The sequence below is a fragment of the Metarhizium acridum genome, assembly GCF_019434415.1.
Source record: "Metarhizium acridum strain ARSEF 324 chromosome Unknown scaffold_574, whole genome shotgun sequence".
Lineage (NCBI taxonomy): Eukaryota > Fungi > Ascomycota > Sordariomycetes > Hypocreales > Clavicipitaceae > Metarhizium > Metarhizium acridum.
This window is the reverse complement of record NW_027094044.1, coordinates 986,131-1,000,519: the sequence shown is the minus strand read 5'-3', so window position 1 is coordinate 1,000,519 and position 14,389 is coordinate 986,131. Positions and strand designations below refer to the sequence as shown.

Genomic DNA, 14,389 nt, shown 5'->3' with positions numbered 1-14,389 from the left:
CAATCGATACATCCGGTTCAGAGAGATTTTTTTGACGGCATACTTTTGCACCAGCTGCCTGCGTCACTCATCATGGACTGACAGGTCGCCGGCGGCATCTATTGCATCTGAAATCACCGATACATGTGGGTGCGTTAGTCAAATACTCCTCAACACATGATGACGGGCGTCAAACGATCTTTGGCCGCCCTGATGGCTGATGAGAGGTCGCTGTCGTTGGGAGACGCAACAGAGCCCATTACTCGATCTAGGTCCGGCACAACCTCTGTCAATTCTATCGAGTATACATCAAGAGCGTCGTCGCCGACGTTACCGCCGCTCAATAGCAAAATGCCCAAGTTCACCCCCGAGGCGTCTATTGTTATCGTTGGCGTGCGGGGTGCTGGCAAGACGACTCTGGCGATTATGGCTGCGTCGGCCTTGAAGAAGAGAATTGTTGACCTAGAAGTTGCTTTCCAGCGCGCGACCAACCTCGCTAGTCCCACATACAGCAAGGTCCATGGCACGACGCAGTGCCAAATAAAGCAAGGCGATGTCCTCCAAGACACCCTAGAGACCAATACTACTGGGTGCATAATCGTCTGTTCTTGGATGGAAAGACGTGTGCAGGGTCTTCTGCGACAATACGCAGCATCCAACCCAGTAGTCCACGTCGTGAGAAGCAAGGAAGCCGTACAAGAACACCTAAGAGTAGAATCAGGAACCAAGTGGGAAACCTTCTGGAACACCAGTAATGCCTTCTTTCGGACTTGTTCGAACCTGGAGTTTTTCAATGTTTCCGAGTCCGCCGCCGTCGAAAAGTCTCTGCCGTCAATTCGCAATTCCTATGGTGTAGATTTGCCTCCTTATTTGGCACTGAAGCAAGCCGAACGCCACTTGCTCAAGTTCTTCTCACAGATATATCCGGCCGGCACAATCCCATTCTTTGAATCAGCCTACCCTTTAGCTACTGTCGCCACGGAGCAGCGCCAATACACATACGCCGTAGACATCTCCGTCCAGGAAATTATTCACAACCGTGTGGATATCGAGGACTGCTCAGCAGGTGCGGACGCCATGCAGATCACTTTTGAAGACATCCAAATCGATTGGGCTCACTGCATATATCTCGACGAGTACACTAAAATGGCCAACCGCGTTACCGAAGCTGTTGGTTTGGTGCGAAGAAGCAATGTCCTTCCAATAATTGTCCACATTGGACTCCCGAACCCATCCGCGGCGATGACGACCACCTACTTCTATCTAGATTTACTTTCCCACGTCCTGACTCTGGCCCCAGAAATGATGACAGTGGACTTACGGCTAGACGACAATGCCATTGCCAAGCTAGTATCTCAAAAAAGGAGCTGCAAGTTGATAGGCCACTACGCTCCGACAGCAAACTTCGATTCCTGGACATCACCGCAATGGATCTCACATTATCAGCGAGCAGTTCGGCTGGACTGTGACCTGGTCCGCTTCATCCGTCCTGCGGAAGCTGTCACCGACAACTTTGAAGTCGCTCGATTTCGGTCGACTGTTGAATCACTTCCAGACTCACGTGCTCCTATCATAGCATACAACTCTGGACATTTAGGCAGACACTCTGCCTTTCTCAATCCCATTCTCACCTTGGTTTCACCAAGGTTCATATGCCAGGTCAATGAGAAACAGCGACAAACAGGCCTTTTGGCAGACTCTGCCACCAGAGCGCTTTATGCGAGCTTCTTGTTCGATCCCATGAAATTGTATGTGTTTGGAGCCAACGTTGGCTACAGTATGTCGCCAGCAATGCACAACTCTGCGTTGGAAGTTTGCGGCGTCCCGCATCGGTACGAGCCGTATTCTACAAACTCCTTGCAGCAAGTAAGACATCTGATCCAAGATCCCAATTTTGCGGGGGCGTCCATAGGATTGCCCTTCAAGGTTGAATTTATCACCTTGACAGACTCTCTAAGTCCTCACGCTCAGGCGATTGGTGCCATCAATACTTTGATCCCAATACGCCATCTCAACGACGATGGCACAGTTCCGACGGGTGCTGCCTCCTTCTTTCGTGGAGTCAACCGGGCAGGTCCTGTTCTTGCACTCTATGGGGAGAATACAGATTGGATAGGTATTCGCGCATGCATTCGCCGAGGTCTGTCTCCAGCAAACGCTGTGCGACCCGCCACTTGTGGTTTGGTTATTGGTGCAGGAGGCATGGCCAGAGCTGCAGTTTATGCACTTTTGCAGGTCGGCGTCAGCAATATTGCCATATACAACCGAACCGTAGAGAATGGGAAGAAATTGGTGGACCATTTTACGCAACTGCTGCAGAAGAAGGAGTTCGAAGGGCTGGGCGCTGGAGTGAAGACAAAATTTGAAGTCTTTCCCATGCTCCAGCACGACTGGCAGTCGGAATTCCGCTTACCATCAATTATCATTTCATGCATCCCTACCCATCCAATAGGTGACGTTCCCTCTCCCGAGTTCAGATTACCTGAGTCATGGTTAGAAAATCAGACTGGAGGGGTCATCGTTGAGCTTGGATACAAAACGTTAAACACGCCACTGTTGCAACAAGCAATGGAGCATGCAAGTCGAGGGTGGATCGCGATGGACGGGTTAGATCTACTACCAGATCAAGGGTTTGCGCAGTTTGAACTCTTCACTGGGAAACGGGCGCCAAGAAAAACGATGAGGAAGGCGATATTTGAGAATTACCCAGACCAATATGGAAGATCAAATCCAGAGGAGCTGCGACGCCGGCTTCAAACTATGCTGGAATGATACAGGAGGACTTTTCAATAGTATCATTATGAAATACTCATAGTCATACGAATTTGATGCGATTTCATTAGCTTTTTATGAGTCTACCACTGATCTGGTGCTTGGCCCAGCAAGCCACCATGCTGTTGATTCAAAGGATCTACCGAGCGCTCAAGCCACCTGAGCCAACCCTTTATTTCCTTCTTTAGAAGGAGTAGGTTTAAGGGCGATATGAGACAGATGTTGTAAAAATTAATCAAGGTCTTTGTTGCCTGTATGGTAGCTCTAAACAATCTTTTGGTGTGTTTTTGTCTTCACATTTGGACAAGCTACCCTAAGCCTCAATTAAATTTGGCCCTTTTCTCCCCTCACTCCACGTCTTGCATATATTCTTCAATTATATGGAGATCAAAGAGATGTTTAATTTAAAAAAAAAAACTTAGGCGGTTCCTTGACTTCACACCTGGCTAGCACGCGGGTTGCAAAAAAGGCCGCACACCCCGCACCCACAACCACACACACAGGTGTGCGGCCCTTTTTGCAACCCGCGTGGCTAGGTTACTCAAAGCACATCGAGTCTTGATAAAAGACAAGAATGAGCTCAAACTAATATGGTGTGACACTTACCTGCGTGTCCCACGTTGTAACATCGCCTCTTCGTGTTTCATATTGACTGCCATTAATGGATCAACACGCGATGACGTCTTTCAGTGTCGGATCTTGTGGCACGAGATTCGAGTTCGGCGACTAGTCACCGTAGCACTGTGTTCACGTCAAGGCGAATCTAGGACCATGCCGTTGAGGATGGCGCAACAAGATCCCAACGTAAGACGCTGACTTGCGAGATTACTGCGACCCATGGACCAATCCATATTGCGAATGAATTTGCGTCCAACTGCCTCATTAAACCTTTTCTTTTATCTTTTTTTAAGAGATCAATTGTCATTTGAATCATGAACGTCATTTCTAGATTTGTGCACCGGCGATGGATGGCAGCTTGCGTAAGGTTTTGTGGGGTTTAGGCACAGTAGTTGTTGTTTGATTGGTCAAGAACCAAAGCCAAGAATGAGAGTGACGAGCCCACGCAAACGAACACTGAAAGGAGCTAGCAAGGGGCCAATACTGGGCAAGACCAAGATTCATTATTAAGAGGCAGGAGCGACAAGCTTGTCTGTCGACCCGCCTGCCACTGTTGCGGTAAGCTTACAAGGCAAGGGGCGATACGAACCTCGACCACCGCCACCGCCGTCGCCGTTTTATTTGATTCGGACGACAGATTACTGTTCCTTTTAAAATCAATCACTTTTTGCCCATCTTACCTCATTCTCATCTCACACTCAGTGCTATCATAAGTTACAATCTATTTTCGGAACCTCCTACTTGCCACCGTCGGGCACGGCGAAGTCTACCAGTAACACTGCCTGCTTCCAAGTGAAGACGGCCGTCAGCACCCGCACACAGACAACCAGGTTGGGGAGGATTGTTCTCGGGTTAAGAACGATATTGAGGACTCCAGCGAGCCAAGGCCCAACGCTGTTACACATCGCTTCGCTCGCATGCTCATTTACCGGCAAAAGCCCTAGTAGATATTTGCGACTACCTTCCTTGCCTTTGCTTTACAGGATCGACCTCTCTAGGGGGACAAAGCCTCAGCAATGGATGGCACTGCTGCCAGCAGCAGTGGCAGCGGCTTACGGGTCGGCAAATTGCTGCCAAAGGGTTTATCAGCGAAGAGGAGGCGCAGAAAGGACAAGAATGGACGGGACTCGGAGGCATCGGGCCCAGATGATGACACACGCAGCACAAGCGCACACAGCACCCAGCGACGTTCCAAGCGCGAGCTGACCCTCGAGAGTGATGATGCCAACTCAACCAACATTGCTGACGACGACGACGAGATGGACGACCGCAGCTTTGGGTCCTTTGAGTCTGGCGCAGATCCGGAGACTGCCGACCGGTATGTTACATCACTTTCATCTATCCTTGATATCTTTGTTCTGTTCTTTTCCTTCCCCTTGCCCCATACACAGTCACAGTATGACGGCTTTTCTGTTTTAAGCTCCGAGACAAAAGTTTCGATGGGTGTTCGTGCCAGTCTCCTCCACTCGATGGCCCCGCCGCACACTGTGCGTATGACAATAGCAGCCATAGTGCTCGTCGGAACTAGTCTCTACTGTCATTTAAAGCCTCACGTTTCTCTCAAGATTCTGTCGTCCTCCTGTGCTATTATCACCTTTTTTTGCCAGCTTCAATTCTCCCAACGAGCATTTTCCGCATGCAAAACTGTTGTGCTACTAATAAACGAAACGTCTGCCTAACAAGCTGAACAGTGGAAGACCCGCATCAAGCTCTGCTCCAGCTCGACCCGCCACAATATCAGCCCACCCATCTCTGATCGGTTACTTGACAACGTCATCCCCCGTGGTCCAGACGCAACACCTTGACTCGCGGTCTCACTTCCTATCCTCCTCTCAAGCCCGCGGCTATTCCAGCGGCAGCAGTGACAAGTCCGGGTCGCCAGAAAAGCCGTCCAAAGCAAAGGGCATTCCCGGCTTTCAGAACTCGATCCCGGAACCTCCTGCGCCAGCAAAATTAGCTTCCGCCGACCGAAAGGGTAGGACAGTGACACCCAAAATCGAAACCAACCCTCCCCGTACGCCACCTCAAGACGATAAACCTGCTCCCGTTATTGTCAACACCCCCCCAACTCCAACGGACCGAACTGATCGTTCACAATTCGCAACGTCTCCGGACGGCAGGTCGTCAACGAATGGGGCCGACCCTAAACTGAGAGCGGATGGAAGTGCTGTTGCGTCGAATATGAACACCCATAGGAGAAGCAAATCTGGGTCTGCAGCAATTGGTCCTAGCAAGCTCTCTCATATTACAGCGGCGCCATTAACACCTACTGACGAGACTGGCGGAGAGAGTAACCAAAGTGCCACTGGATTCTTCTCGTCTATGATATCTGCCGCTCAAAACGCAGCTACCTCAATTAGCAATACGATACCCAGCGGGGGACTCGGCATTGGAAGTAATAAAAACCGGACCGGCACACCAAAGTCTCTGAATTCTCCTGCCGCTAGCCAAACAACCTTGAACTCGCAACCTGCACCTGAACCAGAGCCGCGTATTGAAGACACAATGGATCAGAAAGAGTCTGCAGTTCGAACACTGGGGTCTGGGGACCTGAGCCTTAGTCAACTCGGTCTTCCTGAATCTTCAGTTGCCTCTCCCGCGAGCGCCAGATTCGGCGGTGTTGCCGACACCAGAACGAGATCAGAATCTGCTCCAACTGAGCCTCAAACCTCGGTCACGGACGTACTTCCAGCAGAATCATCGAGCCGTCCCCGCTCCTTGGCCGAACCTGCCAGCGGGGACCAGACCCCCCCGCAGACGGACTTTTCAGACCTTAAAGGGCCAGTTCAACGGTCGTCCAGTCTCAGGAGTGCAATGAAACCTCACAGGAAGAGGGGAAGCTCAGCGACAACAGGAGGAACCGTAGCTGCGGCTATTACATCTGCCACAAGTGCTGCTCTTCCCACCACCGGCGGCCTAGGGGCACCCAAGTTGACCGGATTCGCGATTGCCAGCAAGAAGCGGAACCGCGATTTTCATAATCTCTTCAAGAGTGTACCTGATGATGACTATCTAATTGAAGATTATAGCTGCGCTCTTCAACGAGAGATCCTAGCCCATGGCCGATTATATGTGTCTGAGGGTCACCTTTGCTTCAGCAGTAATATCCTTGGCTGGACAACAACATTGGTCATGAGCTTTGACGAAATCGTGTCTGTGGAGAAGCGAAGCACCGCTCTTGTATTCAAAAACGGTCTGATGATATCGACGCTGCACGCCAAACATATTTTTGCCAGTTTTACAAGCAGAGATGCCACATATGATCTTATTGTAAATATTTGGAAACTGGGCCACCCAACTCTACGAAGCACATTGAACGGCGTTCAGCTAGAAGGAACCGGCGGAGACAAGACGGAAAAGGTGGAAGAACAGCAAGGGGTGATGGAAGAGGCACAAGAGGCGTCCGGATCCGAAGAAGATACAGATGATGATGAAGGCGACGACGACGAGTTCTATGATGAAGAAGAACACGATGAGGTGACGGAGACCCAGTCGACAGATATGACAGCAGTTGAACCGGATTCAGAGAAGCCGGTGACGCGAAAGGTGTCTGGAGTGACTGCTGTAAATGGCGTAGCATCTGAACCGTCCAAAGACGCATCTCCACCGCCAGGCGGCGCACCTGATTTTCCTGGACCCTCCGCTCATGCGCCAACAGACTGCGGCGACTCAGCAGCCCATTACGAAAAGGTTCTCGGTGATGAGGTTATTCCCGCCCCTCTTGGAAAAGTGTACAGCCTCGTCTTTGGCCCTGGATCTGTCACGTGGATGAATAGGTGGCTGTCGACAGAGCAAAAGTGCACCGACATCCAGATGGAGGATAGGAAGGGCCTCACGGCCGAGAACAAGAGCCGCACCTTCACGTACATCAAACCACTCAACGGCTCCATCGGCCCGAAGCAAACGAAATGTGTTGTGACAGAAACCATTGACCAGATCGACTTGGAGAAGGCCGTAAACCTCAGCGTCTCTACTCAGAATCCAGATGTGCCCTACGGCAACTTATTTACCGTCAAGACGAAATACTGCCTGTCATGGGCCGAGAACAATGCTACACGCATCCAAATCAACTGCACAGTCGATTGGTCGGGCAAGTGCTGGCTAAAGGGTATGAATGATGGTTGTATCGTGGCGAATCTGAGGTGCTAACGTGCGCTAGGAACCATCGAGAAGAATGTCAATGATGGGCAAGGGCAATATTGCAAGGAGCTATTTGCGTCACTCAAGTCTGCAGTTTCGTCCAGGGCTCGATCCGGCACGGCCACAAACGGGATTGTCAAGGGCAAGAAGAAGCTGAAGAGAAGCAAGGCATTACAGGCCGTTGTCGACTTGGAAGCCAGCAAGGGTAGCAAGTCGGACGGCGGGAAACAAAATTGGGGACCCTTGGAACCGGTCCGAAATATACTGGAGCCATGTGTTGATGTGCTTCAGCCCATACATACGGGGAACGTCATGTATGGCTTACTCGTGGGCCTGCTCGTTGCCATGTGGTTTGGCTTTGGGTCTCCGCCGAAGAACAACGCGCCGTTTGGCGCAGATCTTGGATTTTACAGTCACAACCGACAAGCCGCCTATGAGGAGATGTGGCGGCGGCAGGATTCTGAGCTATGGGAATGGCTAGAGGAGCGCGTGGGTATGGAGCGGCTGAGCTCGGATCAGCCAAGTGCGCGAAAGCGAGCGATGGAACACCGGACAGTGGAGGATAAGTTGCGAGAGGAGCGGATGGATGAACGCGAGATCCAAGAAGCCATTCGTGTGACGGAGGAAAAGTTGCGGGTATTGCGAGAGGTTGTTGGAAAGGGAAGGCCGAACTAGGCAATTGTACCATGGTCATCATTGAAAAGCCCCTGCAAGGGAAAACACCTCTACGGAGCATTTACATTTGTACATTACCAGCTACAGCAGGTTGGCGACTAGGCGAATTCTATTTTGTGACTGCGATTTGTTCAATGGATGATGCCCCAGGAAGCGAAGGGGGAAGGAGAAGGAGCCACACGAAGTAGATGAAGACGGCGGTTTGGACGGCAATCCGGTAATGCGGTAATATGGATGTAGGTACGCTCGTGCAGACAGACATTGAAGGGTCCAGGATGGGACTCAGAAACCCCACCGCGTCCCACAAATGGCGCCGAGATTAAGCAAGCGATAAAGTTGACATTACGGCGGCCAAGCCACGGAGGACATGGTCCGAACGGATATTAAGCGGGCTCTCATGATGTATGTAGCGATGTCATGGTGAGGGATTGCAGGAATTGCGAGCGCAACAGGCATAACAGCAGCCCTATGTGGCGGGACTATGCGCTGGTGAAAAGGGAAAAGAGGGACTAGTCAGGAACGCAACGGAGTTTCAGGGCTGAGCTTGAATGTGGAATGAGGGTGGAGATGATGGGTTGGGACGTTGGGACTGAGCCACGGTCTGGCCGCAGTTTGAGGGGTGCAGAGACGACGCGAGCTGGTTGCATGCATGTTATGCATGCTTCAAATGTTGCTGAGGCCTTCCTCAGACCTGGACAACCTTGACAAACCCGACAAACCCGACAACCCTTCACAACCCTGAACAGCCTCTGACCTTGAGAGTCGAGTCAAGTTGGTTTGGCCGAAAAGGAAGCAGTCCAAATGACCGTTACCGTGGGCTCAGCCCCACTTGACGTATGGAAATCCAACACGATGGTAGCACGTCCACGTAACTACTCCCCCCTTGATGGTGGTGTTGTCGTCATCACGACCCTATTTTGGTGTCTCCCCGCCGGGGCGGCAGTTTGGGAATATCGTCGTTTGGTTGATGCAAAAAATCCAAGGGATAAGACGGCACGGGTGTCGCGATCCTTTGCAGGACTCTTGCCTGCATCGCGGCGACCATGTATTTGTATACGAGACGGCAGGTTTCCTTTGTATTCAACCGATTGTATGAGCATCAGCATCAGCATCAGCATACAGGAGCGCTGCTTTGTCTCGGGTCCGGTTTATTAGCGTCGCTTTTTGTTCCTTTGTCCGAATTTGCCCTTTGTCGTCGTTTGCCAGTGAGCATGGCCCGAAAAGGAGTTCCCAAGGTTCGCACCGGCTGTCTAACATGCAAGTATGTACAGCATGACCGACGCAAAAAAACATGATATTCCCCTTCCCCCCAGCTAATGTAGCGGTAGAAAACGCAAAGTAAAGTGCGATGAAACACACCCGGCCTGCAACAGATGCACGTCCACCGGCCGAACCTGCGACGGCTACATGCCTCCTCCGCCGGGCTGCATGTCCTGGGACCGTCTCCTCTCTGCGCCTGTTCCGGCATCACCCAGCCCTTGCCCCGAGGCAGACGATCCCGAGCTGCGCGGTCTAGCATTCTACCAGCAAATCGTTGCTCCTGCGCTGTGCGGCCCGCTGGACAGCTCGTTCTGGACCAAGCTGGTTGCGCAGATGGTGCACTCGGAGCCTGCGACGAGGCATGCCGTCCTGGCAATAAGTTGGCTGTATGAGAACTTTGGGGACGGCGTCTCTTCGATGCCCGAAAGGGGCCAGACGGGAGCAGTCGACGCCGGCGGCCATGATTGTGCCATTCGGCACTACAATGCCGCCATCTCGCACTTGATCAGCCCGCAGACGTCGTGCCCTGCCGACCTGAATACCGTGCTGCTCGTCTGTATACTCTTCACGTGTATCGAGTTCCTGCGCGGCGACACCGAAAGCGCAATCAGCCATTCGCAGCATGGCATCTCGCTGCTCAACTCGGGCGCCGACATCAAGCCCGAGCTGGTGAGGGTGTTTCGCCACCTCGGCATCTTTCCCTACTTCTTTGGCGGCGACATTTCCACGTTTCCCGTCTTGCACGATGCCCAGGCCGTCACCATCGGCCTCGGCACCCTGGACGACGCGCTGGAGTCGCTGGACTGCCTGCTCGCGCGGGCCGTCCGGCTCGTCAGGGCGAGCGACCACCATCGCTTGGGGATGGGCGTGCAGGAGCAGCCCCTGGAAGCGGTCCTTGACGAAAAGCGCACGCTGGAGGGAGACCTCGACTCCTGGTGGTCTGCGCTTGACAAGTTGCGACACGGGGGGGACACGTCGGAGCACGCCGGGGCGATGACGCTTCTCGTTTTAGAAATGAGATGGCTGGTCTGCAAGATCTGGGCGAGTACGTGCCTTGCCCTCGACGAGACCATCTACGACGACCACATGGACAAGTTTACGCGCATCGTGGACGTGGCGACTCGGGCGCGGGCACTTGTCGGCGCCTCGACGCGCAACAACAAGTTCATGTTCGTCATGGGGTTCTGCCCGCTGCTGTACTTTGTCGTGACCAAGTGCCGGTTCTTGGGGCTGCGGCTCAGGGCCCTGTCGCTGCTCAGGAAGCTGTCTTATACGCGGGAGACGCTGTGGGACGCGTCGACCTTGTATGCCACTAGCAAGAGAATCGTCGAGATTGAGCATGGCATTGGCGAGTTGACGCCCGAGGATGTCGACGGCGGCGGCATGGGACTGGATCAAGCTGTGCCGCCGGATGAGGCGCGCGTGAGGGATTCCGCCATGGAGGATGGCGATGGCGAAGGGGACGGTGCAAAAAGGAGGGTTTGTTTCTTGGTCCTTGGTCGCGAGGGCATGGAGAGGATGTACGATTGGGTTTGATGTATCATCTTGTAATTGTAATTGTTTTACTTCATCTGGGCTGCAGTGAAGAAATTCCCCAGGAGCTAGTCGTCTTGCTTGATCTACATGGTTGGAAAATGGAAGAGTATCACGGTGAAAGGCAAAAGGTTGATTTGACCCCATCAGGTACCAAGCTACCATGCCCTATACTGCATTCTAATACAGTATATTGTTACATCTTTTCCTATCGGGCAAATCTGCTCTCCGCCACGGACTGGTGTGTGTTGTTGTGGTATATGCGGCCGGTAGAGAAAGTGGCCTAATAAATGCCAATGCTTGAATCCAGAAACACCAAGTCTTCAAGACAACAACGCGTCCTAGAACCGAGGCTAAGCCAACTTGACGGAAACAGAACCAAACCCAAGTCATGGCAACCTTTTGCAGCCGGTGTCAGCCGCGGAGCAGTTAAGCAAAGACGGCCAGCTATTTACATTAGGGCTGCGTTTTTGTGCCTGTAAATAGTGCATTACGAGAATGCAATTAGCTTTGTCAATCTTGCAAGTTGCAACCGTAACCGACGTGCTAAGGGTCCATCCGGCAAATTATGGTTGGCCGGCTCGGACTCGGACATGTTCCTGCGGGTTGGCCGCGTGGTGGCGCGGGAATCAGGAGAGAAGTGCGAGAGCCCGAGTGGGAAGAGTCCGATGGCAGGGGACGAATTGAAGTTGCCAAGTTTGGAATAAGGAGGCATATAAGATGATTGCCTGGGGAAGCTCGCCAAGAGGATCCAAGGCTCCAAGAAGTTCTGGTGCTGCTCCAAGTCGTTGAGTTCCATTCTCTTCCTTCTTTCTTTTGTACGGCATACTTACAATGCTCTTCTTATTTCCACTTTTAACCGTCGTCGTGCCAGCACTGGCCGTTCCTCTCACTACAACTGTCTGACGTATTCCCCCGGGAAACAGGTTCACCAACACCGGCACCAAATTCCAGCTCATTCACGAAAACAGAGTACATGACCATTGACGGCGTCAAAAATTCGGCCCTGACAATTCCAGGCAAGACTATTCCCATTGCCGCTGCTCCGACGTGTGTGCAGACAGCTATCCCCGACGCGAATGGACATATTGCCCCTGGTGAATGTGCTGCCATATGGAACTATTACCCTAGCTTTTGGGCTGCACTCGCTGTGGCCTGCCTGTTCGGGTTCCTAATAGTGGTGCATATTCTGCAGGCTGCCATGTTTAAAAAAGTTTGTAAGTTATTCTCCTGTCATCCGACGCCACAGGCACTTTGAGAAAATGCAGTTCCGGGGCGGCTGATTTTTTTTTAATTTTGCAGACGTGGTGCTGGGTCATTATCATGGCCACTACCTGGGAGATGGCGACCATGATATTCCGTATGTTAAGCTCGAGGAACCAGCAGAGTAGTGGGCTGTATCTCGTTTTCCAGATCTTGGTCCTGCTCGCCCCTATTTGTAAGTTTGGCCCCGAAGCAGCGAGTTGATAAGCAGCTTGCGCTGACATGAGAAACAAGGGTGAATGTATTTGTGTATATGACCCTGGGAAAAATGGTATACTACTTCTACCCGTCTCGCTCGATCCTCGGCATGCCCGCCTCCATCAGCGCCGTCGTCTTCGTCTTCTTCGACATTGCTTCGTTTGCAGTTCAGCTGGCCGACGGAAGCATGGCCGTTCCCACGGCTGCGCGCCATATCCAAAAAAAAGGGCGCTACTCATGTATATGCTAGGGATTGGCTTCTAGGAATTCGTCATCATTGCTTTTGTGATCCTGTGTTTGCGCTTGCGGTGGTACATCCGGGGATTGTGTGGGAACGCCGGGTGCTTTAAACGACTTGCGAAATGCGCCTGTGAATTTAGGGGAAAGGAATGGGCTGATGACAGCTATGATGAGGGTGACGGTGCGCGAGAGCGGGAGGTGAAGGCGAGAATGAGCGGTTTGCAGCTAATCATTGACTTGTATGCTGCAAAATCTGGACATGACTTGACCATCTGAATATACGTGGCATAGTGATTTCGTCTGCTCTTGGCTGTGGATACTATTCAAAGGCTTGTATCCTCGCAAATAGGTTTTATTCGAGTTAGCCTCCTTCATATTGAATATATTGAGTCGTTGTAACCTAGCGTTTGTTGGGTTTACTATACGAAACTCCCCCCAGCCATGTGTCGTTCTATTATAAGCACATAAGGGGAGGACATCTTGCCAACTATCATTGCAGCTATTCGTGAATATGTTAATGGTAGGAATAGGGTATTTGGCGATTAGTGAGATTTGGCGTTTGCGGCTTCTTGACTGTCGAAAGGATAGACCTAAGACCTGAGGAGGGAACTCTATTGATGGTTTTTGTACCAAGACTGGAAGAAACTAAATAGTTCTTTCTCAGGATCTAGAGGTCGCGCCGGAAATATTGGCTCTGTCAGCCTCTGTGTCTTGATATTTTGCTGCTGTAGCAGAAATGGAACCCTGATTGATGGGTATGATCATTCAGTTTTAGAGAGTCAAGTAGTAAAACCTCGGACTAGTGGCGTTCGACCGTCTTAGCATGCAGCGCGTTTCCATCCATCTCGGCATATATCTAGAGATATTGGGCTTATACCTTGCGTGAAACAATACATCTCACTCAGCCTAGCCGAAGAATACAAGACCCTGTGGGAGGGCAGCGCAACGTACCTAGGCGTGTACTAACGGCAAGCATCTTTTCAGAGTTGATAATACACGTTGCTGCTGGGTATCGCTTTCCACCTGCCAATGTGCTCTGTTCTCTAGTTCTTTGGCCGTCTGATGATCCAGTGGTGTCCAATGTCTTGTGTTGACTTGCGCCATCCAAGCCACTACTTATGGCCTCTGTCTGTGGTCCTTGGCGCGAGGGTGTGTTCCCCAAGCAATATGGCGTTTCTCCGAGAGACTGGTTCGAAACGCCTCATTGCGCATAAGCCTCGGGGAAGTACACGTCATTGTCCTACTGGCTCCCTTTTAGACCGACAAGCATCGGCGTCGTCATTCCTGAGCATCCGTATTGGTGGCGGGCACATAGTACCGACTGTCGATTCATGCTAATTGCACAAAATCCTACAAGATTCGAGCTGTTGAGCGGAAAAGGGCCCAAAAGGAAAAAAAAAGCACATGACTACTATGGCCTCTGAACATAACATCACCTGGTGTGGGAGGGTTATCCCTCCACTCAACCACACACGCCAGCCCAGTTACCTATCCGGTGTGACGCCTGGCGTTTGTGGATGGCTCGATCCCACATTTTCCCCAGGTTTTCATTTGTTGGGCAGCTACTTGTGAGGAGACCTGAGAGTACTATTAAAACATGTAGCCATCACAGCCGTTGCAGGTGGAGCACAGAGAAAGGCTCTTTGCCATGCCGGAAACGGCTTGTATTTAGATGCCAAGTTGCGACAAGATGGGAGCCGCAGTAAGTTTG

General features: G+C 51.7%; 4 protein-coding genes across 5 annotated transcripts; all 4 read left to right on the top strand.

Annotated features, from left to right (window-relative positions):
• Positions 1-62: 62 nt before the first annotated feature.
• J3458_020705 (uncharacterized protein) lies at positions 63-2,762 on the top strand. 2 transcript variants are annotated; one of them, XM_066122189.1, is made up of 2 exons: positions 63-129; positions 233-2,762. In XM_066122189.1, the coding sequence occupies exon 2, from the start codon at positions 331-333 to the stop codon at positions 2,749-2,751; it is 2,421 nt and encodes an 806-aa protein (XP_065972816.1). In that variant the 5' UTR covers positions 63-129; positions 233-330; the 3' UTR covers positions 2,752-2,762. The 2 variants fall into 2 exon arrangements, with proteins under 2 accessions (XP_065972816.1, XP_007810870.2); XM_007812679.2 differs by lacking the exon at positions 63-129 and having other exon boundaries at positions 133-2,762.
• A 1,191-nt stretch (positions 2,763-3,953) lies between these two features.
• On the top strand, positions 3,954-8,476 carry J3458_020704 (uncharacterized protein). The gene is made up of 3 exons (XM_066122188.1): positions 3,954-4,687; positions 5,061-7,477; positions 7,529-8,476. The coding sequence occupies exons 1-3, from the start codon at positions 4,386-4,388 to the stop codon at positions 8,182-8,184; spliced, it is 3,375 nt and encodes a 1,124-aa protein (XP_065972815.1). The 5' UTR covers positions 3,954-4,385; the 3' UTR covers positions 8,185-8,476.
• A 377-nt stretch (positions 8,477-8,853) lies between these two features.
• On the top strand, positions 8,854-11,136 carry J3458_020703 (uncharacterized protein). The gene is made up of 2 exons (XM_066122187.1): positions 8,854-9,445; positions 9,513-11,136. The coding sequence occupies exons 1-2, from the start codon at positions 9,228-9,230 to the stop codon at positions 10,978-10,980; spliced, it is 1,686 nt and encodes a 561-aa protein (XP_065972814.1). The 5' UTR covers positions 8,854-9,227; the 3' UTR covers positions 10,981-11,136.
• An 817-nt stretch (positions 11,137-11,953) lies between these two features.
• Positions 11,954-12,368, top strand: J3458_020702 (uncharacterized protein; the record flags this gene model as incomplete). The annotated part of the gene is made up of 2 exons (XM_007812677.2): positions 11,954-12,194; positions 12,280-12,368. The coding sequence occupies 2 exons, from the start codon at positions 11,954-11,956 to the stop codon at positions 12,366-12,368; spliced, it is 330 nt and encodes a 109-aa protein (XP_007810868.2).
• Positions 12,369-14,389: the final 2,021 nt, after the last annotated feature.